The sequence below is a fragment of the Hylobates moloch genome, unplaced genomic scaffold (assembly GCF_009828535.3).
Source record: "Hylobates moloch isolate HMO894 unplaced genomic scaffold, HMol_V3 SCAFFOLD_12, whole genome shotgun sequence".
NCBI lineage: Eukaryota > Metazoa > Chordata > Mammalia > Primates > Hylobatidae > Hylobates > Hylobates moloch.
Window position 1 is genome coordinate 7,404,486 of NW_026652287.1, and position 22,029 is coordinate 7,426,514.

At 50.8% G+C, this 22,029-nt stretch overlaps 1 protein-coding gene across 2 annotated transcripts in view; it reads right to left on the reverse strand.

Annotated features, from left to right (window-relative positions):
- The window catches only part of TMEM132B (transmembrane protein 132B), a 497,414-nt gene that overhangs the window by 446,889 nt on the left and 28,496 nt on the right, over window positions 1-22,029 (reverse strand). Inside the window, exon 1 of one of the 2 annotated variants that reach the window (XM_032168292.2) lies at window positions 17,440-17,922. The exons of the other annotated variant lie outside the window; for it this stretch is intronic. Coding sequence (XP_032024183.1) covers window positions 17,440-17,506 — 67 coding nt within the window. The 5' untranslated portion in view covers window positions 17,507-17,922. Of the gene's footprint in view, window positions 1-17,439; window positions 17,923-22,029 lie in introns of those variants that run through there. 2 annotated transcript variants of the gene reach the window in all.

Genomic DNA, 22,029 nt, shown 5'->3' on the forward strand with positions numbered 1-22,029 from the left:
TGTCTGCAAATTCTTTGACATTCCTCTGATCAAAGGGTGGAGCCAAATTCCCCTCCCCTGGATTATGGGCTGGCTGCTAATGAGTAAAATGCGATGGACATGGTTTCCAAGGCTGGGTCATAAAAGGCCATACAGCTGCCAGCTGGCTCTGTCTTGAGACACACACACTGAAGCCCACAGAAGTTGGGCTGCTCTGAAGCTGCCAGGCTGGAGAGACCACATGGAGACAGAGAGAGAGGCCCAGCAGCCCCAGCCATTCCCGCCCCAGCTGCTCTGGCCAAGTCACACCCTCCCTCAGCCTCAGGCTCCTTGTCTACAGGGTTGCTGAAAGGATTCATGAGATACTCCATATAAAGGGCTGGAGCACCCTGCCTGCCACGTGGAGCCCTCCCTGAAAGGATTCACAAGATGCTCTACATAAAGGGCTAAGGACAGTCCCTGACACATGGAGCCCTCATTGAAAGGAGTCACGAGATATTCCATATTAAGGGCTGAGCACCCTGCCTGACACATGGAGCCCTCATTGAAAGAATTTATGAGATACTCCACATAAAGGGCTAAGCACAGTGCCCAGGTACATGGAGCCCTCACTAAAAGGATTCACAAGATATTCCACACAAAGGGCTGAGCACCCTGCCTGACAAAGGGCTGAGCACCCTGCCTGGCACATGGAGCCCTCATTGAAAGAATTCATGAGATACTCTACATAAGGTGCTGAGCACAGTGCCTGGTGCATGCAGCCCTCATTGAAAGATGGCTGCAGTGATAATGATTACTGCCATTTAGTGAATCCAGCAAGTCCACTGACCTAACCCGCTCCACCTCAGCCCTAGGTAGGCTGCTTTGGGCATCTGTTATTCCTTTAAGGTTCTCTTTACTTCTCAGCCCTTTTTATTCCAATCCCCTGTTACACACAGGAGTTGATAGTTCTTTATATTAATGTTTCCCTGTTCAGAGTACTCTGTGGAGGTCAGCGTATATACTGGAATTTCTCACAGGTCAGCAGATAAGGCTACAGCATGCACCAGCAGGGTTTTGCCCTATAGATAGTGTATACTTCATCCATGTCTGCCAACCTATGAGAAATTCTGGCATATATGATACATCCCAATTTTACAAAGGAAGAGGAAAAAATTATACTTTACATCATGCATTAATGAAAAATATTTTAAAGTGCTTTATGGAGAAAACATTTTTTATATATTGGCAGCCAACAGATCATGAGTTCTGGATAGGCAGTAAAATTCTACTAACTCTAGAAAAAAATTATAAAATCCTATCAGTAAAAATGAATATATTGGTGTCAGGTAAATGTTTGTATATGTCAAGATGGTCACAGAAGTAACCAATTAACATATAAAATCTTAACGACATTGGTAAGCTCTACCTCTGATCAGCTCTGTTGCTTGTAATGTGCCATTTCTATGAAGAAGATCCTCTCAAAGCTGTGAAATTCACACTTTCACTGAGATTTCTGTGTGCAGCTGTGCACTGCCTCTAGGGGGTAGCATCAACAATATTTTTGTCTTTGACATTCAGCTTTCCAACCATAAGCCAGGTGCAGTCGATAGAGATAATTTTTTAAACATTTTTGATCGCAGGGGAAGGGACGGGGACAAGGAAGGGCCTCTTGTACCAGTAATTACTGGCAGATGGCTTCCACTCTGTGTCTCACAGCATTCTAGGCAGTGGAAGTAAAGTGGGGAAGGAAATAAGAAAAATATTCATGCAACTTTGCCCCTGATGAGCTCAGTATAGAGGCAGACGTAAGCTTCTGCACATTTTCCAACCTAAATTTCAGTCAAGCCAAAGCCTTTCAAAGGAGAAGACAGTGCCACGCAACAGGATCTGAGAAGCCTTCATGGGACTTCACCAGGACTCTCTGGTTGCAAGTGAAAGAAACCCAATTAAGAAAAAAAAATGTGTTGGATCATGTACTGGGGAAGTTCATGATCAAGTTCATATCAGAAACAGCTACTTCGGGGCACTCAAATATGGTCACCAGGAAACTCTCCCTCACTCCCCCTGCACTCCAGGTTTTTCTCCATCTTGCTTCATTCTCAGGCAGTTCCATAATGGTAGGTAACTTCTAGGACAGCCTCCAAAGATCTGGCCTTATGGTGTTCACAGTCTTGTGTAGCCCTCCTTGTGTAACTTCCCTCTAACTGATAGAATGCCTCAACATTGAAGGGACATCACTTCTGTGACCAGAGATTGTTACTCACTGGCTCTGATGAAGCAACCTGCCATGTGGAGAGGGCCCCAGGGACAGGAAATGAGAGCAGCCTCTGGCCAATAGTCAGCAAGGAACTGTGGCCCTCAGGGCAAAAGCCCACAAAAACGGAATCCTACCAACCACCATGTGAGCATAGCAGCAGATCCTTCCCCAGTCCAGCTTTCAGATGAGACCCAAACCTTAGCTAACACCTTGACTGCAGCTTTGTGAGAGCTTCTGGGGCAGAGAACCCTGGCAGAGGACCTGGGGCTGTCCCTGGATTCCTGACCCACAGGAACTATGAGATAACACATGTGTGCTGCTTTAAGCTCTTAGTCTGCGGTCATTTATTTCACAGCAGTAATGACTTACCTCTAGGCTCACATCCTAACAGATTGGCATCTGCAACAGAAAAGGAAGACTTCTTCCCCAGCGCTTTCAACAAACATCCCAGGGCTGGCCCTCATAGGCCCAGCTTAGGCCATGTGCCCAACCCTGATCCAATCCCTGAGGCCTGAGAGATGGGATGTTCTGATTGGTTGTGTGCAAGTCATGAACTGGCCCATGGGAGGGGGAGGAGAAAGTTTACCAACACCCAAGCCACAGGGATTTACAGCAAGGGAGAAATGGTCCCCCAAAAGAAAATGAGGGTGTGACACCAGGGTGAGGAAGCAGACAAGCACTATCATATGACAGAATCTGAATATGAAATAATGTGGGAGAAGAGATGAGCAACACCACAGAGACGACCACCAGGGCACATAGTAGGTGTTCACTGAACTCACCGACTGGCAAAGCAGACCAAAGCAGTTGCTGACATTTATTAAACACTGATGTGATGTCAAGCTTAACTACGTTAAGTTTTTCTTACACAATATCTCCCTTAATCCTCACAACATCTCAAGGAGTAGGAGTTCCTCTTCTCCCCATTCACAGATGAAAATGCTATGGCACAGAGACATTAAGTAATTCACCCAGGGTCACCGAGCTAGCCAGTGATGGAGCTGGGATTCAAACCCAGGCAGCCTGCTGCCTAAGTTCATGCCCTTAATTTCAGTGATGTACTTCAGTTAGCAAGCATAAGCAGCGAGCAGAGGGGCAAATAGTATATAACGAAGCAGTGTGTGATATAAAGCTGACAGGAAGTGCTGTGGTAGTTCATTCCCTCACCCAAACACTTATTTAAATATTTCATGAAGAAAGAAAGGGAGTAAGAGAAGTAAGGAAAACTTGAAGGACAAGAAATATTGAGAAAGAAATTCTAGCACCTTTCTCCCTCATACTGTCCTCTCTGCTACAGTGTGAGAGAAGCAGAATTTAGTCACCCTTGTGAAATGACCTGAGATGACAGGCAAATTGATCAAATGGGAAGATAAGGCTGCTTCGGAGCCTGTGTAAATGATGCCGGTGCAAACGGCAAGGCCGACACCTCCTCCCCCAATACTTTCCCCCCTGAAATATGCAGACCCTCTCAGCAGCTCACCCAATACATTTAACAGAGAAACACTTCACTGGGCTGGGCATGGGGGGTGGTGGGTGGAGAGAGAAAAAATATCAAAGAAATTAAATTTCCATCATAAATTCATAGTGCTTTTTAGACAGTTTTCCATTAGAAACAAATGTGTTTGTGCTAAGTGCTGCAGAGGCATAGACCAGAGAACTTAGAGGGTGCTCCTATTCTAAGATCAAAGCTCCTAGAATCTGGAGAAATGCCATGAGTAGATGGGCTGGCATTCCAAGACCTCTGAGAATTGTCCACAGCCAGAACCACCAGGCACAGAAACTTGGGAAGCACTGGCTGGGTCCTGCCCTCAAGAAGCTACTCTTGGGCAAGAGGTCTGGATTCTAAGAACAAGTCCCCCTCTTCCACCATTTCCTGACTGCTCCTAGGCTCGTCATTTCTCTGTTAACTCAATCTCCTCAGATGTCAGTTCTTTCTTCTGCCATCATGCAATCATACCCTCACTTTCCTTAAATGTCTAGAGATCTTCAATGGATGCTGATCCCTACCCAGTATTCCTGGTGGGTGGGATGGACATTTGCAAATCTTTCTGAACTCCCTTTCTATGCCTGAGGAATCCCCCATCTCATGAGGCAGAGGAAATTCACTAGCTACACCTTGCTATATGCGTGCCATGGAATACTAGCCAGCAATTCAAAAAAAATAAGGTAGTTCTGTATGTACCTGGAAGACAGAGATGAATACTGAAGAGACAAGGGGTATATGTATAAAAACAAACTTAAAACAATGGGATACAATAGACTTCCTACAGGAAAAAATACATGGCAAACCAACAATTGATTACCTCTTGAGAGAATATGAAATTGGTCAAAAAGGACTGCAGTCTTATCTATAATATTTCTAAAACCATTTTATATATTTGAAAGGGATACATTTATGCATTCAGCAAATTGCTTTTATTTTCCTCCTGGCACCCAGAAAAACTACATGTCCCCAGCCCCCACCTTAGAAGGCAGAATGAAATCACACACACACAAACTCTATTAAGACAAGTGTGGTTATAACACTGGTGGTTCAAGTTCTTTCTCCAAATGCAATCCTACTTCCTCTGAGGGATTTACCATAAACTAACAACTTTGTGCCCGGTATCCATTCTTTCCTTCTTCCATGGTAACAGAAACCCTGACTTTTAGCAACCTAAGATAAAGACTGAATTTCTCAGGTTCTCTTGCAGCAAGACGTAGCCATGCGACTCAGTCTTCACCAATGCAATACACGAGGCAGCACCATGGGGCTGCTTCTAGGACTCTTCCTTAAATGACAATTGATGCGTATCCTCTGCCCTTTTTTTAATCTATACCTTCATGCTGGTGCCTGGGATGGAGATGAGATGGCTGCACCTGTAGCTGCCATTTTGAGCCATGAGGACAAAAATCACAACCTTGAAACGGTAGAAAGGAGGGAGAGTCCATGAGTACTTCATGGAACAGATTCAACTTAACAGTACTGGGCTACATAACTTGAAAATCTTATTGGAAACTTCTGCTTTTTAAGCCACCACTATTTTAAGTCTCTTCACTCACTGATGAACCCAATCTGAACAGATACACACAGCACATCAAATCTAGGCTTCCTTGTTCCCCCAGAGGTGCCCCAAGCATCATCCTTAATGTGTCACTTGAGCTCCCTGTATTACGGCCCCCCAGAACCTACAAACCATGACAGCAAACTCAGAGAGTTTCCACCTGCTCCAGCAGGGACCTGGAAACCCTAAAAGCTGGACTCACAACTTAAATATCAGCATTACCGTAGCTAAGATATCCAACGCATTCTTGGTTTCCTCCCCCTCTCTCTCTCTCCCCTCCTTTTCCATCAGCCCTGCAAGCATCACCCCTTCATTCCCTCATTGAGGTCAGTAAGGTTAACCACAGGCATGGGTCCCCACATCTTCCTGCACACTTGTAAAATTACGCAAAAGTGCATACGATGCCATGTGTGTGCCAGTTTCCGGGGCAGCAAACAGCAGTGATTAAGAGCCAAACTCCATCACTACCACTGTGTGCTGCCTCTGAAACAGCACACACACCCGTTTCATGGCAATCCTCTTATTTATACAATATAGAATTCCCAGAAGTGGGATTGCTGGGTCAAAGACCAGATACTACTCTAATCCATATTGGCAGATTATCTTCCAAGTATTCGTCCTTAACCAAAGCAACCAAAATATGTGTGAGGTCACTGGGCTGGGGTTTCAGAGGTCACACACACAATAAAGAAGCCCGAGGAGCTTTGGAAGCAGCTCAAAGGGCAGCCTCCATGGGCGGGAGGGAGGCAGCATTAGCTCCTTTCCTGGCATAGGGATCCCAGAGGCATCAATCACATGTGAGTGCTCTCCAGACCTGTGGGTTCTCCCCACCCTACTTGGTGGGCTGCAGTAGTAGTTTTTCTTCCTTCTGATGCAAGCATCCATAATTTCCTTTGGGAAATAACCTCTGCTCCTCTCTGGCAACGTGGTTCTAATTCCAGTTCCAGAAATGAGCTTCTGACTTAAGTGTAGTCGATCAGATTCCATCCCCACAGTCATAGTCCCTGGCTGAGGGGTCAGCACATGACCCAAATTACTCCAGTAAGTCAGTCCTGGGGTTCTTGCTAGGATGACTAGGAAAGAAACGTTCTATGTCCGCTGGTTGGAGGACAGGCTGGAGCCAACTGCGGCCAGCTTTGCCATCAGAAGGGGGAAGGCTGTCTGAGAATTAAGTTAACACAGAGAGAAAAAGAACTAAGAAACCAAGTGGCAGAACAGAGCAGAAGCCCCCATTAGGAGAGTGTTAAGCCCCCGGACCCAGCCATAACTGAAGCCATTTCCCTCTTAAATTTCCCAGCTCCAAGGACTCCCACATTCCCATTTTTGTCCCTTACAACTATGAGAATTCAGACTAAAATAGTGACATACCCTTGCATTGGCACATCATCTCCATTGCAGCATCACATTGGAAACTTAAAATATCATAAGCCTGGATGCCACAGATGAAACATAAAGAAGACTATATCCATCTTTTAACCCAATATGAAGAAACACAAGGTTATAAGACATCTATGGGTTGGAATCACGCTGAGTATAAAATCACTGATCAGTTCCCTCCACAGCCTCCCTACAAGGGGTCTTCTGTGCTGTGAGCCACTGAGCTTTGCCTACAGAGTAAAAAGTATCTCACACACATGTGCTACTATTTTTTAAATGTTACATAAATCTACTGTAATTACCAAAACCTACTCATTCAAAAGCATTACTAAGTTGATGGCAACTTTCGATCAATCTGTTTTTCTTTCTCCACTGAGAGTTACCAAACCCACAATTCTTCTCATTCCGAGGAGCTGGATAATTTTTTTTTTGACATTAAAAATGATGACTTGTTTTGAATGCTGTCAGTGTCCTATAAACATACATTCACAGAGCATTCCCTACTTGAACATTTAAGGCAAGTTTTGTCTTTAAAAAGACCAGACCAGAGAGTAGATAAGTTATTTAGGCTTTGCAGGCCATATGATACCTGTCACAACTACTTAATTCTGTCATTGTTGTACAAAAGTAGCTGTAGACAATACGTAAACAAATAGGCATGGCTGTGTTCCAATAAAACTTTATTTAAAAAACAAGTAGAGGGCCGAATTTGGTGCATGGCCCATGGCTTGCTGATGCCTGGATTAAAGGGTACAGAAAATAACAAGCAACAAGTCAGGAGCCAAGGCCGGCAAAGGGTCAAACAGAATTTACACATCTCTAAAATGTCCTGGAAGTTGATGGAGGAAATAAAATTCGATTGACACACACCTTTTCACATACACCTCCACTAAATAAAACAAAAACACCTGTACTAGCAAATGAACAATAAACTGTGCCAGAATCATTACATCATAAACAGAGGAAGAATTTTTTTCTTTTAATCTTAGAATTTTTTAATCTTAGAATTTTTAATTTAGAATAAATTAATCTTAGAATAATTTAATCTTAGAATTTTTTTCTTTTAATTTCCATGGACACACAGAGGGGAACAACATACACTGGGGCCTACAGGAGGGTGGAGGGGTGGGAAGAGGGAGAGGATCAGGAAAAAATAACTAATGGACACTAGATTTAATACTTAGGTGATAAAATAATCTGTACAACAAACCCTCACGACACAAGTTTACCTACATGACAAACCTGCACATGTACCCCTGAACTTAAAATGAAAGTTAATTAAAAATAAAAATCTTAGTGATTTCAGCAGGAAAAATGAATACCAAACTGAGTCTAACAGATCACAGGTCAAATCCTAATTCTGCTCTTTCCAGCTGTGTTTGTCCTGGGGCAAGCAGCATAACTGAGTCCTGGTCCCATCAAGCATCATTATTAACATTATCAGCATTATACTAACGATATTCATCATTACCACTCTTTACCGAGCACTTACTGTGTGCCAGTAAACATTCCACAACTATCATCTCATGACCCCTCTTAACTTTATTCTCCTTAATGATGTTTTATTTTTTTTGTGACGGAGTCTTGCTCTGTCACCTAGGCTGGAGTGCAGTGGTGTGATCTCAGCTCACTGCAACCTCTGCCTCCCAGGCTCAAGCGATTCTCCTGCCTCAGCCTCCTGAGTAGCTGGGGCTGCAGGCATGTACCACCACGCCTGGCTAAATTTTTGTATTTTCAGTAGAGACGGGGTTTTGCTATGTTGGCCAGGTTGGTCTCAAACTCCTGGCCTAATGTGATCCACCCACCTCGGCCTCCCAAAGTGCTGGGATTACAGGCATGAGCCACCGTGCCCGGCCATTAATGATGTATAAATATCTCTATCTTACAGATGCAAAAATACAGGCCGTTCTCCACTGGGACTCTTGGGAAGATCAAACAAAAGGCAAAGGCCCAACTCACGGATGAAGTTCTGTTGTTCTGTTTGTTAATTTCTTCACTAAGAAATATTGATTTGGTCCCAATTCCAAGTACAGTAATGAGCACATAGTAGACACTCAATAAATATCTACTAAATGAACCCAATTCATCAGCAAATCTTGTGGCTCAAATTTCAGAATACACCCCACATCTCACTACTTCTCACCCCCTCTGCAGCAACCACTCAGTCCAAGCAGCCACTGTCACTTGCCTGGACTACTGCAGTAGCCCCTCAAGGCTTCTGCTCATGTGTCACAGCACATCCCTCCTTGGCTCTAACCTGCCAACAGCTCCCATCTCACTCAGAGTAAAACTCAAAGTTCTAACCAAAGACTAGTTTGGTTAGAACTTTCACTGCCCTGGACTCCTTTCCTCCTGCTGTTCTCTCACTTGTTCAGCCCAAAGAGTGAGGGAACAGCACTCACTGGCCTCCCTTCCGTCCCTCGACGCTGCCAAGCACATTCCCACCTCAGGGCCTTTGCACCTGCTGTTCCCTCTGCCTGGAACACTCTTCCCAAGATAGCCACCTGGCCTCCTCCCTTACCCCTTTAAGTCTGTTCAGATGCCACCTTCCTGACTCTGCTGTAGAAAACTGCAAACCCAGCCAGGCGCGGTGGCTCACATCTGTAAACAGCACTTTGGGAGGCCGAGGCAGGTGGATCACCTGAGGTCAGGAGTTCGAGACCAGCCTGGACAACACAGCGAAACCCCATCTCTACTAAAAATACAAAAATTAGCCAGGCATGGTGGTGAGCACCTGTAATCACAGCTACTTGGGAGGCTGAGGCAGAAGAATTACTTGAACCTGGGAGGCAGAGGTTGCAGTGAGCCAAGATCACTCCACTGCACTCCAGCCTGGGCAACAAGAGTAAAACTCCATCTCAAAAAAAAAAAAAAAAAAAAAAAACCCGCAAACCCTCCTCCCCAGCGCTCCATCTCTGCCTCCCCACTCCATTTCTCCACAGCACTGACCACCAGGTAATGAACAGTGTGTTTAGTTATTTATTGTGTTCAGTATCCGTCTCTCTCCACCTTAATGCTAACCACAAAGACAGGGTTTTTTGCCTGTCTTCTTCCTGCTGATATCCCCAGCACCACGGACAGGAGCTGCCACAGCGCAGGTGCACAATAAAAACGTCTTGGAACAGACAAAGGCAGGAAGGCAGGTAGGATGCGAATTGGAGGGAGGTCTCCAAGAACAAGGTTGGCCAGAGCGAGCTCAGAGCCCATTTTACAGAAGGGGAAACTGAGTCTCAGGTCAAGAGGCGAGGCCAACACTGCCCAGAATTCCCAATTTCTTGAGAAAAACCAGAAACCTGTATAGTGATATTGACAGCTCCCAATTTTTAAATGTCGGCAACTAATAAGAAAAGTCTGCGGGCCAGATATGGCCCAGAGGCAGCCAGCAACCCTCCACCAGCCTGGAAAAGTTCTGATTCGCTGCTGCTTAGAGACAAGTTTTCTAGCAAAATAACATTTTCCATCTACACCATGCCTCCCCCTTCCCTCCGCTTGCCCAACCTACAGACTCGCAGAAAACAGGTTCCCCTCCCACCCGGCCCTCCCACCTCTGCCATCCTCTGCCCAGGTGCCCCCCAACCCCACTGACCTGGCCCCCTCTGCTCGCCAGGAATGCTAGTAGCCTGCAGCAGCAGATGGCACAACTACAAAAAGGAAAAATACCAAGCCAAAGACACAAATACGCCAGCAGAGTACACAACACGGAGAGGACCCAGCAAACAAAGAGCCACGGACTCCGGGAGCCAGGAGATGAGGTGCTGCCAGCCCCCCTTCCAGAGTTCCAAAAACAAAGCCAAGACCCCTTGGAAGGCCCGGGGAGTCACCCCAGGAGTGCCGGCTGCAGCCACAGCAGTATTTTCATGTGTCCATTTGCTGTGAGGTGTTGAGAGCCCCAGCAGGAGGCATTCAGGACACAAAGCAGACATTTGAGGCATGATTTACTGAGTCACCCTTCCTGGGCACTGCATCCCGGACTCGGAGGCGCGGCCACGATGAGTGAGGCCCCCACAACGGGTTAATTCAGACCAGGCTCAGAGCACCGAGCGACTCTATCACCCTCAATAATAAAATACAGCAAATCAAATTGGACTCTATTGATTTTTTATGTAACTATCTTGGGGCCGAAGCATAAGGAGAGGGTACTGATCGGTTAAGAGTCAGGGTGTCAGGGAAGGGAGACAGGAGCACCCTGGCTGCAGAACCAGCTAATGTAGCCAAGGGAAGGCACTGGAATTCAACTCCAAAGAACCCAGGCTTCTTTCTCTCCTGCCCCCAGCCGGCAGAGAACGGGCATTGAGAGTCCATTCTGCCCTGAATGGGAAGATGGCAAGCCACGCAGCTGGTGGAGCAGGAGAGCGATGACCAGCTCCTCTGCTTTTCTCTCCCCAAGGCACTTGACACTGAAGTTCAGATTTCTTGCTCTGCAAGAATGACAGAGTGTGGGATTTGTCTCTTTTGTTCCCTGCTGTGTCCCAAGTGCTTAGCCCCGATTTATATCTCTGTTCAATGAATGAATGAATGAATGAATGAATGAGCTGGTTGCCATTTCATGAGCACTTGCTGTGTGCCAGGCACTCTGCAAAGAACCTTGCAAGGATTCACATGCCTTCTGCCCAGAACCCCCTTCTCTCAGTTGGCTCTTTCTGGTCATTAAGGTCTCAAATTAGAAAACTGCCACCTCCTCTAAGAAGTCTTTCTGGATCGCACAGTCACTCTTCATCATATCGCCTTGCATTGACCATGAAAAACACAAATTAATGTCTGGGATTTTCCTGTGGGTGTATTTATGAGCTTCTTATTTGTCTCCTCATCATCACCCAACCTGCCCCAAGGCACCCAGGCCCGAGGGCAGGGAAACTGAGGCAAAACTCCAGGTTTTGCCAGAAGGCACCATCAGGGCAGAAGTCATGAGCTCTGGGGAGGAGATCCTACCCTGCCCTTCATGGACTGATTTATCTTGAGTCAGTCCCTAGGTTCCTCTGAGTCTCAGTGTCCCCATCTGAGGACACATCCTACCCCTCACTCAACAGTTGCCCAAGAATCCCATGAAATCCTGAAGTGAGAAACCACTTGGCAGATGGCTGATGGTTCATGATTCTTCTCTTTGCAGCTGTGATGGTTTGCAGCACGTGTCCCCAGTCAGCCCGTCCTTTCTTGCCTCCTCTCCTGTCCTGGGACTCGTGCCCCGTGCTAACAGCCTCACACATCAGCACGCCATTGTTGTTTACAAACTTCTTTCTTGCTGGAGCACCCAGCCTTGTAATGAGAACAGCCAGGGAGAATTTCGGCGCCCATTTTACAGATGGGAAAACTGAGTCTCACAGAGACCAAGGGGCTAAACCAGTATTCCAAGATCTCCCAATTTATTGAGCAAAGCCAGAAACTGGATTGTGACACTGACATCTCCCAATTTGTAAACGCTGGTGACTAACAAGAGAAGTTTGCAGCCATCCACCCTCCAGGGACCTTCCACATCTGCTGTTTCCACAAACGCCAAGTCCCTCCTGCCGAAGCAGGCCGGGGCTCCCAAACGAGGAGGTGGACTTTAGAAGGGGCAAGGTTTCAGCCAGGCATGGTGGCTCACACCTATAATCCCAGTACTTTGAGAGGCCAAGGCAAGAGACTGGCTTGAGCCCAGGAGTCTGAGGCTGCAGTGTGCTATGACTGCACCAATGCACTCCAGCCTGGAAACAGAGCAAGACCTCATTTCTAAAATAAGTGGGGGTCGGGGGAGGGGCAAAATTCTCCAAACTGTGTTTCTCACAAAAAACCCAACTCTCCCCTTGACTCAGGACACATCCCTTAATCCCTTGGGTGCAAATCAGCCTCAAAATCCAATAAATTGCACCAAAACTTCAGTGCCCATGAACTGAATGTAGTAGCTAAGAGAACCAACTCCGGGACAGACACACCAGGGTTCATACTTGCACCCCATCACTGATTGGCTGTGTGACTTTGCAAACCTCACATTGCCTCTCTGGGCCTCAGTTTGCGTATCTGTAAAATGGGGCAAATAGAAGTCCCTATCCCATTAGGGTTGTTGAAGAGTCTGTGAAGTAAAATCTACGAAGAGCTAAGAACACACAGTGTGCCCTACAGCAGGGTTAGTTATTGTGTTACTACTAACTCTGAGGCACAAGATTCTTCTCTTTGCAGCTGTGATGGCTGCAGCACATGTCCCCAATCAGCCCTTCCTTTCTTGCCTCCTTTCCTGTCCTGGGACTCATGCCCTGTGCTAATAGCCTCATGCATCAGCACACCATTGTTATTTATGAACCTCTTTCTTGCTGAAGTCCCCAGCCTTGTAATGAGAACAGCCAGGGAGAATTTCAGGGCCCATTTTACAGATGGGAAAACTGAGTCTCACAGAGGCCAAGGGGATAAACCAGTATTCCAATGCATGAGACCAAAATTCGGCCTGCCAAAGTCTTGCCCTTCAACATAGCCATCTAATCGCTCAGGGGCACAGAATTCGAAAGGACTCCCAGTTGCCTACAGAGTTGACTCTGATGTGTTTGATTTCTACGGCTCTAAGCCTTAGTTTGTGTTAATACATTTATTTGTTGCAAAGAGAGAGGGAACAGAAAGGAAGTGAAAGACCCGGCAAAGGCTAGCACATCAAAGGAGCTTAACAACTGTCCACCACCTTGGAGTATAAGCCCAGCTTGTTCAGAGGCCGGGCCACACCATTCTGCACAAGGCTAGAGTGAAATTTGGTTGCGTGAGGTGCTGGGTAAGACACAGACCAGTGCCTGGGCTGGAATCCTAATCCTGTGTGACCCCAGCCAAGTTACTTAGCATCTCTGGACCTCCAGATCCTCCCTTGTAAACTAGGAATAATGAGAGTGTCCACTTGCCAGAGTGGTGAGCATCCCATCGAGATCATGCAGGGAAAGGCGTGGATGCTGCCTGCAGCACAGGAAGAAGCACCTGCTTTCATCACCACCCCTTCCCCATCACCATCACCATCACCATCACCATCCCTTACCCATCACCATCACCATCACCATCGCCACCCCTTCCCCACCACCATCACCACCCCTTCCCCATCACCATCGCCACCCCTTCCCCATCACCATCGCCACCCCTTCCCCATCACCACCCCTTCCCCATCACCATCGCCACCCCTCCACCCCCATCATATGCCACCCTTCCCATCACCATCGCCACCCTTCCCCATACCAGCCACCCTTCCCCATCACCATCACCACCCCTTCCCCATCACCACCCCTTCCCCATCACTACCCCTTCCCATCACCACCCCTTTCCCATCACCATCACCACTAAGACTTGCTCTCTAACTTTCAGATTTGACACTGGCTGTCTCGGCCAGGCCAGGTGGCTGTCATTCTCGTGACCTTGGGATCCTTGAATGGAGTCATAGTTCCCTAAAGGACTGTAGGGTAGAACTCCTCTACCAGAAGAGCTCCCAGGTACAGGGTTAGAAAGTCGTAGGTGAGGAGTTAAGGAGAGGGGAGCCCATGCCTCCACTTCACTGTGTGACCCTGAACAGGCAGTCCCTGTGCCCAAGTCTCCTTCCCATCTGCCAGGGGGCTGCTGAAGGAGAGGCTCTGAGGTGCCTTCTTGCTCTATAAGTCAACCCACCTACTCTGCTGAAGAGTTGGCAGCACCCCCGTCACCCATGGTACCAGGGTGCTTCCATCTCGCCACAGTGATGGGCGGCGATGCATTGCTGAATCCCATGGCTTCAGGGGAAATGGACCCCCTCCATCCCCATTCAAATTGAGACACAGGAGAGAAGAAAGGAGCCACCCAGCCGCATAGAGCTGGGAGACGCATCTGGGAACAAGGCCCCTGAAAGGGCTTTGCTGGCCCAGAGGCCACCCCCACCCCAGATTCCCAGCCAACAAATGAGGGGTTTCTTTTGCTCCCTTGGATCAAGGCAACCACCGTGCTCATTGTTGGCTCTGAGTGCAGTAGCTCATGCAGAAGCCCCACGCCTCCCCAACTCCCTGCATCCGGTGGGAGGAGAGGGGATGAAATGATTTACTCTGGGAACCTCCACTGTGCAGCCATTAAATCACTGGGGAAGGCGACGACATTTGCATACCACTCCCCACCACTTCCCAATGCCACCTCTGAAGGGCAGTGCCACACACAGGCACCCCCCCATCACTATTGCAATGAGAAAGAAATATACCACATGCCACACCAAGGTGCCAGGCAGGAGGAAGAGGGCCTCTGCCCTGAAAGCCAAAGCTTCCCTCTGCCACTCACGTGGCCCCTCTATCGTGGGGCAGGTGGGGGGTGCTCCACTCACCCTGATTTCATAGACCCTAGACCCCCGTGCATAATGAGTCAACGAAGCAAGGTTCGTTCATTTTCCTCAGCAGGGACTGTAACTGCGCTGCTAATTTGCAAAGCCACAGCATGTACAAAAGTGGCTCGAATAATAGGGGCCCCCTAGTCGCTAAGCTGGGGGATTTGTGCTGACTCTTACCAAGTACGGTTCCATATGTTTAAGCACTTGCAAGGCTGAAAGAAGTACACCCACCCTACTCTTTACCATGGCAGCTACCCACGCAGGAAGGGGGGTGGGGGACAAAGAAGCCAGTCCCTGCGTGTGTGTGATGGGAGACAGAGTGTGCATCTTTGCCTCTGAACTCTTCCAGCCCCTCTTCCAGAGCCTCAGCCAAAGGGGGTCGGTAAACCATGGCAGAAATCATCCAGAAAATCCAACCAGGTCTGAAGGAAGCTCTGGTTAATTCTTCCGAACCTCTCAAAACCAAGTGTAGGCAGCTAAGTATCTTTCAGGAATTTCTTTCTTTTTTTCTTTTTTTCTTTTTTTTTTTTTTTTTTTTTTTGCCATCCCTCCTAACTAGTGCTAAATATAGAGTTATCAAACTGTCGTCTCTTTATGTCCCTGGTGGGGACCAGTTAAAGACTTGCATGTGCTTCCAGGGACGGGGCGATGGCACTGGCGGCTCTGCCTGGACGGCATTTGTCGGAACGAGCTGCCCTGCTGAGACTCTCCCAAAGAGCAGCAGGGGAGCAGGCGAAGAGCCGGCCAGCAGCAGGTTACAGTGGGAGCTCACCTTCCCTCCCAAGATGGGGGCCTTCCAGAGCCAGGCACAGGCTCTTCTGCTGCTGGGGGAGAGGGCGGGGCGGGGGCAGGGTAGGGGGACCATCCTGTTCTCTTACAAAGCATTATGCAGGCAGCTTCTCTGAGAGACTTCCGATATTCACTTATAAGCACATCCAGGCAAATGCTGACCCCCGTGTAGAAACAAAATAGAGACAAACCGCAATTTTCAAGTCCGAGAGACTGTGCACTTTTGCAAACAGGTCCCAGGGCTTCGGCTAAGAGAAAACAGCCTCGGGCCCAGCAGCAGCCCCTCTTGTGGACCGCAGAGGAATGCCGAAAGCAAAACAACTATCATAGCTGCTCCTTAGCCAAGCAGGCAAGATTCATCCACGTTAAGCCCAATGCCATTCTCTAGGCTGAACCAAAGACGAACGCTGACGGAGATCTCCAATAGAAGGTTTTCTCCAAGTCGAAAGTGTTGGTAAATATTTTGGGTCACTTAAGGGCATCTCAAAGGAAGCCGACACTGACTTTTTCCATGCAAATAAAATACATCGAACATCAAGTTGACATGCAAGGTTTGCTCCTAACTGCAACCTTACCAAGACAGTGAAAGCCGAAAAGTTATAGTTGTATTTTTCTACTGCATTCTGCCTGTCTGTGCGGTTTGTTTGTTAAGAAATTGGGGAGAGATTTTCTAAAGCAAAAGCTACCTGTTCCCAAATCATGGGTCTTGATTTTAAAAGGTTTGGATAACTGAGATTTCAAAAGCACATGAAGGCTGCTCGTGACTGTTCCCGGGCTTCATCTGAGCCTTTAGGATTTTCTCCATTGCTTGCATGGGGTGGGGGGAGGGGAGGAATTGTCATTTTAGGATACGCTTTCTGTAGAACCAACATGTAGCCACACCAAGGTGGGTAGAAAGCTTTCCAAACTCCAGCGAAGACAGACAATACCTATTTTGCTTTTCCCACTCACTAGGATTGGGCGACAGCTGAGCTGGTTCAGCAGGGAGTCCAGCTCCCCGGTGCCCAGGCAATGGCTCTGGACAAACACCGCGTTCCAGGCTCCCCGGCGCGTCCTGGACTGCTTGGCCGCCGCTACCCTCTCCCGCCCGCCTTGGGGTCAGGGCGCTGGGGTAGCCCGCGTTTGCAAGAGGCGCGCAGCGGGCTTCTCTTTGGCCAAGAGGAGGCCATTTGGCGAGGGTGGGTAGCTTGGGGAGGGCGGTGTGAAAGCAGGGGAGGGCCGCGGGGCGTGGGGAAGGGCTGCGGACAAGCCAGACAGCGCCGGCCGAGACATATCCGGGGCCCGCAGGTGTCCCGGGAACGCACCACTGTGCGACCGCGGGCAGCAAGGCACTGGAGAAGGGCTGCGTCGACGCCCCCGCCCAGCAAAACCCCGGGAGGAACTGGGACCTGGGGGGGATGTTGGCCCAAGGCAGGGCGGGGAGGGGGCTCGATTCCTGCAGTCGCGTCCCCACCCGCCTCGAGAAGCTAAGTGCCCCGGTCTGTGGCCCCCGTGCGTCCCGAAAGGATCCGCAAGGAAGCTAGGGGTTTGGGGGAGAAGGCAGGCAGGCTCTCCCCAGGCGCTGGGCAAAGGGGAACGCGCCGGGGGCTCCTGGGTTCCCAGGGTCTCCCCAGGTCTGTCCAAGTCCGGGAGATGCGCGCTGCCAGGGACTTGAGAAGGAGGCAGCCGCCCGTACAGCCAACTTTGTGCGCCGCGGCCGGGGTCGGGGATGGGGTCCGGGGACGCGTTACCTGGGCACTGGAGCGCAGTCAGCGCCAGCAGGAGCCCGAGCGGCGGCGCCCGGCCCGGGGGCGGCATGGTCCTCGGCGCGCGGTGGGCGCGGCGCGGGGCTGCTCCTCTCGCGCGCCCGGCCCGGCCCGCGGCTCCCGGAGCAGCCCCCGGCGGCTACGCCCGGGCGCCGGGCATGGCTCGCTCCCAGCGCGCCGCTCCTCCCCAGACGCAGGCGCCGGCGCTGGCGGCGCTTCCTCGGCTGCGCCTCTGCGCGCTCTCCTGGGCTCGGCCGTGCGTGGCTGGGGAGCTGGGGCGGCCGAGGCTCAGAGCCCCGAGCCCTGGCCGGCTGCCCCGCACTTGGCCCGAGTTGCGCGGCCCCCGCCGCCGCCGCCGCGGCTCCTGCGCCCCAGCGCCCGTCCCATCCCGGTCCGCCGCCGCCGCCGCCGCCGCCGCCGCCTCTGCCAGCGCCAGCTGCCGGCCGCCCCTCGAGCCAGCGAGAGAGTGAGCGAGCGAGCGCCGGGGGGAGGAGGAGGAGGAGGAGGAGTAGGAGGAGGAGGAGGAGGAGAGGAGCGGAGGGCGGGGCCGCGGCCGGGGGAGGGGCCGCCCGGGAGCCCGGGCACCGGCTGCAGCCCGGCCAGTAGGCGGCGGGACGCGCCACTGCTCGGCGACCCGGGGGAGGGCGCCCGGCCGGGAGGCTCGGGGAGCCCGCCGGGGGTCGCGGGCGCTCGCGGGTACAGGGGCTGCGGGAGGGGTGCGGAGTGCAGAGAGGGGATGCCCAGCTAGATCCGGCGTGTTGGGGCGCAGCGGTAGGAGTTGCCAAGTTCGAGGGGTGAGGAGGCCAGCGGAGGGTCACCGGGATGGGGCAGCGACCTCTGGAGAGGTGGTGTCTGCCGGGGCCAGAGACTGCGAGACTGCGCGCGGACAGGAGGTCCCGAGTTAAATGTGGCACAGCTAGGGAGTGCCTGTGGGAGAGGGGAGAGGAGAGGGGGGAGGGCCTCCGGGAGGCCGAGGCTGTGTGCGGAGCCTCTGCACGGCACTGGGATGGGGGCTGGGGGCTGGAGGCTGGGGGCGCGCAGGCTGGGTGCGGTCACCTGAAACACAGCGAAGGCGGCCTGGGGATGTCCACCCGGGTGAGGCAAGGTCCCTTATTTACCCGGGCTAGAGGATGCGCCTTCCCATTTCGCGCAGGCCCTAGAAGCACGCGGAGGCAGCCAGGAGTTCTCCTGGCAAGGGCAGATTCCCTGGCGGTCCCGGGAATGAGTTCCCAGAGCACGGTCAGGCAGTGATGGCGCGGAGGTGTTGCGCAGAGCCGGGTACTGGGTGGTCGAATTCTTCTATCTAGGGGCAGGGACGTAGCCAGAGTGCGGAGGGAGGTCACAGGTCACACGGAGCCCCTGTACCTATTATCCCAGAAACCACTGATCCTCCTGGGCGCCCCACCCCCAACCAGGGCAAAGCCTCGGGGGGCTAAGCCGAATGAAGGAGTCATGCGGGGAGCATGTGGGGGAGCCTCCAGCAGCGCTCAGATGCCTTGAAAGCTTCCCCACCATGCTGGGAGGACAGGGGACATGGGGGGTTGTCCACCTGGGAAGGTGGCTTGGAGTCCTGGCTCCACCCCAGCCCCCATCACACCAGCCACTTGCTCTGCCATCTCAGTTTTCCATGAAAAAGTGGGTCAAACTCTTTGAAAATGGTCAATAAGGCAGCATGGGGTGATGAAAAGATAGATTTGGGGAAGACTCTAGAGTCATGGAGTCTTGGCTGAGAATCCCAGCTCTGCCACTCCTTAGCTGTGCAAGCTGGGGCGAGTCCCTGATTCCTCCCTGAACTTCAGTTTTCTCATCTGAGAGATAGAAGGCATTGCACATCACCTGGTGCCCCCAATAACACATACAAAACCCCTGACCTAGGAAGTCGGAACTCATTTAAAGGAGTCAGTGTCAACATTGTCATTCTCATCATCATGGCCACTATTATGATAGATCCGATTTTCCTCTGCCGGCCCAGAGCTCACATCAGAAGAACAATCCTCCCCACTCCCGGCTGCCAAGAGGGGATGGGGGACACGGCACCTGCTTGATTAGTACAGACAAGCTCATTAGCAGAGGCAGCACTCAGTTCTTCCTAGATAAAAGAAGGAAGAAAGCCAGGGGCAGGTGGTGAGTCTCCAGTCCAGGTTAATTAGGAGACGTAAAGGGATTTTCCCGTGGCTGTTAATCGGCTTCCTTTGCAAGGGGCTCATGCCCAGGCCAAGCCCACTTTGGGCTCCCTGGCAAGGCCTGCCATGTGTGGACAGCCATACAACAGGCTGGACGACGGGATTGGGGGTCTCCTCGGGCCTGGGGTGGCCTTGCGAGGGGCCCATCTGTCCCCTTTCTGTGACCCTTTCCCCAGATAAGAAGATGATCCTGGAGACGTGGTCAGGGCTCTCTTAGGGTCCTCTGTGCCCGGCTGCCCCCAACACCTCTTTCCTGTTCACTTGTTCATAAGCATCTGCAGAGCTGAGCACCTACTGTGTGCCGGCCTCTGCAGGGGATGGTGAAGCAGAAATGAATGGACGACAGCAGGGGAGAGCCACAGCAGGAGTGACCGCGGGGTGCTGGTGCCAAGGTGAACCACGTGTTTGACCAGGAAGCAGGTCAGTGAGGCTGGGAGACTGTGGCCAAAGATAAAAAGTCATTTTCTGGCAGGGGTCATTCTGTGGCTTAGTGGCAGTGCTTGGAGGGGATTGTGAATCAGTCCAGCAAGTCCCCAAGCCAGTGGTCACACAGTCCCAGGTGTGATGGCAGATAGCAGTTGCCTTCCCCCACCCCCAAACTCAGGACTACCTGGTCATACTCCAAGAAAGCACCTTTCAGTGGGGAAGGGCACTTCCCCCATTAAAATATGCCGATGATGGTTGAGCCAGACGCTGAAGAGAGGAATCTGTTTTTGAGGATAGCTTTTCCATGCCCCAGCTGTGTGACTTTGGACAAGCCCCTAATCCTCTCTGAGCTCATATGTGGGGTAGGGATGAGAATTCCAGCCTGGCTCAGTCCGTCTTGTGGTTGGATGAGGATTTCTGCATATTAACCAGGCCCCTGAGCCTGGATCTCTAAAGGGGGTATTTCTGGAGGAAATAAGCAGGGGGAAAAAGCCTCCCTGGATTCTGAAGGGCTGGGGGGAAATCTGAGAGGCTGGCGGCAGTAACGAGGAGACCCCAGGGCTGAGCGGAATTCTCCTTTCACTCCTACCCAGACTCTCGCCCCCAGCCTGCTGGCCTCATAGCCTGGGCAGGACCGTAAGAATTACACAGCCTACAATCTCTCCCTAAGTATAGATGGGATACTGAGTCCAGGAATTGTCCTTCTCGTGGATCTGTAAGTGTGGGGAGGCCGACTCGACTAAGAGCCAGCCTCAAGCCCCAGCATAGCCGTGCAAGGCTTCCTCAGGCCCCACCACCCCCTGCACAGCAAGAGACTGCCTCCAGCACGGATTGCTCCCGGTCCATCCCCGCACCCCAGTTCTGCTGCAGCTCAGCCCACGCGCCCGCCGGGCTACCGGCGAAGAGCAACATTGCCATCTCGTGGCTGAAACTGGAACTGCGGGTCTAGAGGGCGCTGCAGAAGGAAGGTCAGGGTGGGGGTGCGGGTAGGGGTGAGATGGAGGAGAATAGGCAGAGAGGTTTCCCCACCTCAGCCAACTGGCAGAGGCAATAACAGACCCCTTTGCCCTTGAACGCCAACACGCAGGCAGCTGCTGCCGTGGTGACCACCCGTTGAAATTATTTGCAAAGCCTGGGACTGTTTGTTGTCCATTGCACACATTGTTTCTGGCATGTTCAGGGAGCACAGAACTGACTTAGATTGCATTTGCACCACAGATGAGTGGCAAGGGAAAGGGGCCTCTCAAAATAGAAGCCAAGCTCACTTATACAGGTAATCAAGGATTTACTAAGAATAAAGAATTTCAAGAAATCAGTTACTCACACACCTGGACATAGGGACCCATGATGGAAGGAAGGAGCCTCTTTATGGCAACTTGCAGTCATCCATATCACTCTCTGTCCCCTCCCCTGCTTTATTCTTCTTCGTAACAGTGGTTACCACCCAGCATCATACGTACAGAGAGTGGCCCAATCAGTCCTGGTTATATTAATGTATGAATGAAAGGAGCTCAGGGCTGGACAGTATGGTAAGCACTGAGCCCTGGGAGGTGAGCCCATGAACACTCAGACCAGAAAGGACTTGACTTCCTTTCCAGGCCCACTCCCAACTTGGAGGAGGCCACAGGGGAGAAATGGCTTCCTGGTGTGTTTGAGCAGAAAGCACCTTGAACAGCTCTCACCCCTGGCTTCCCAGGATAAAATGATTCCTGGACCAGCAGGGGCTGGGAAGGGTGTGAGGTGGCAGCCAGGGGTGAAGGCACCATCGGAATGGGATTTTGGAGCAAGTGTAAAGTGTGCTAGAGCAGAACAAGACTAATAACAAATAATAATGATAATAATAAATAATGATGCATCATTGAATATGTACCAGACACTGCTCGAAGCAGTTTGCACGTGTGTTGTTTTTTAATGGTGGTAAAATGCACGTAACATGAAATTTACCATTTTAATCACGTTAAAGTGT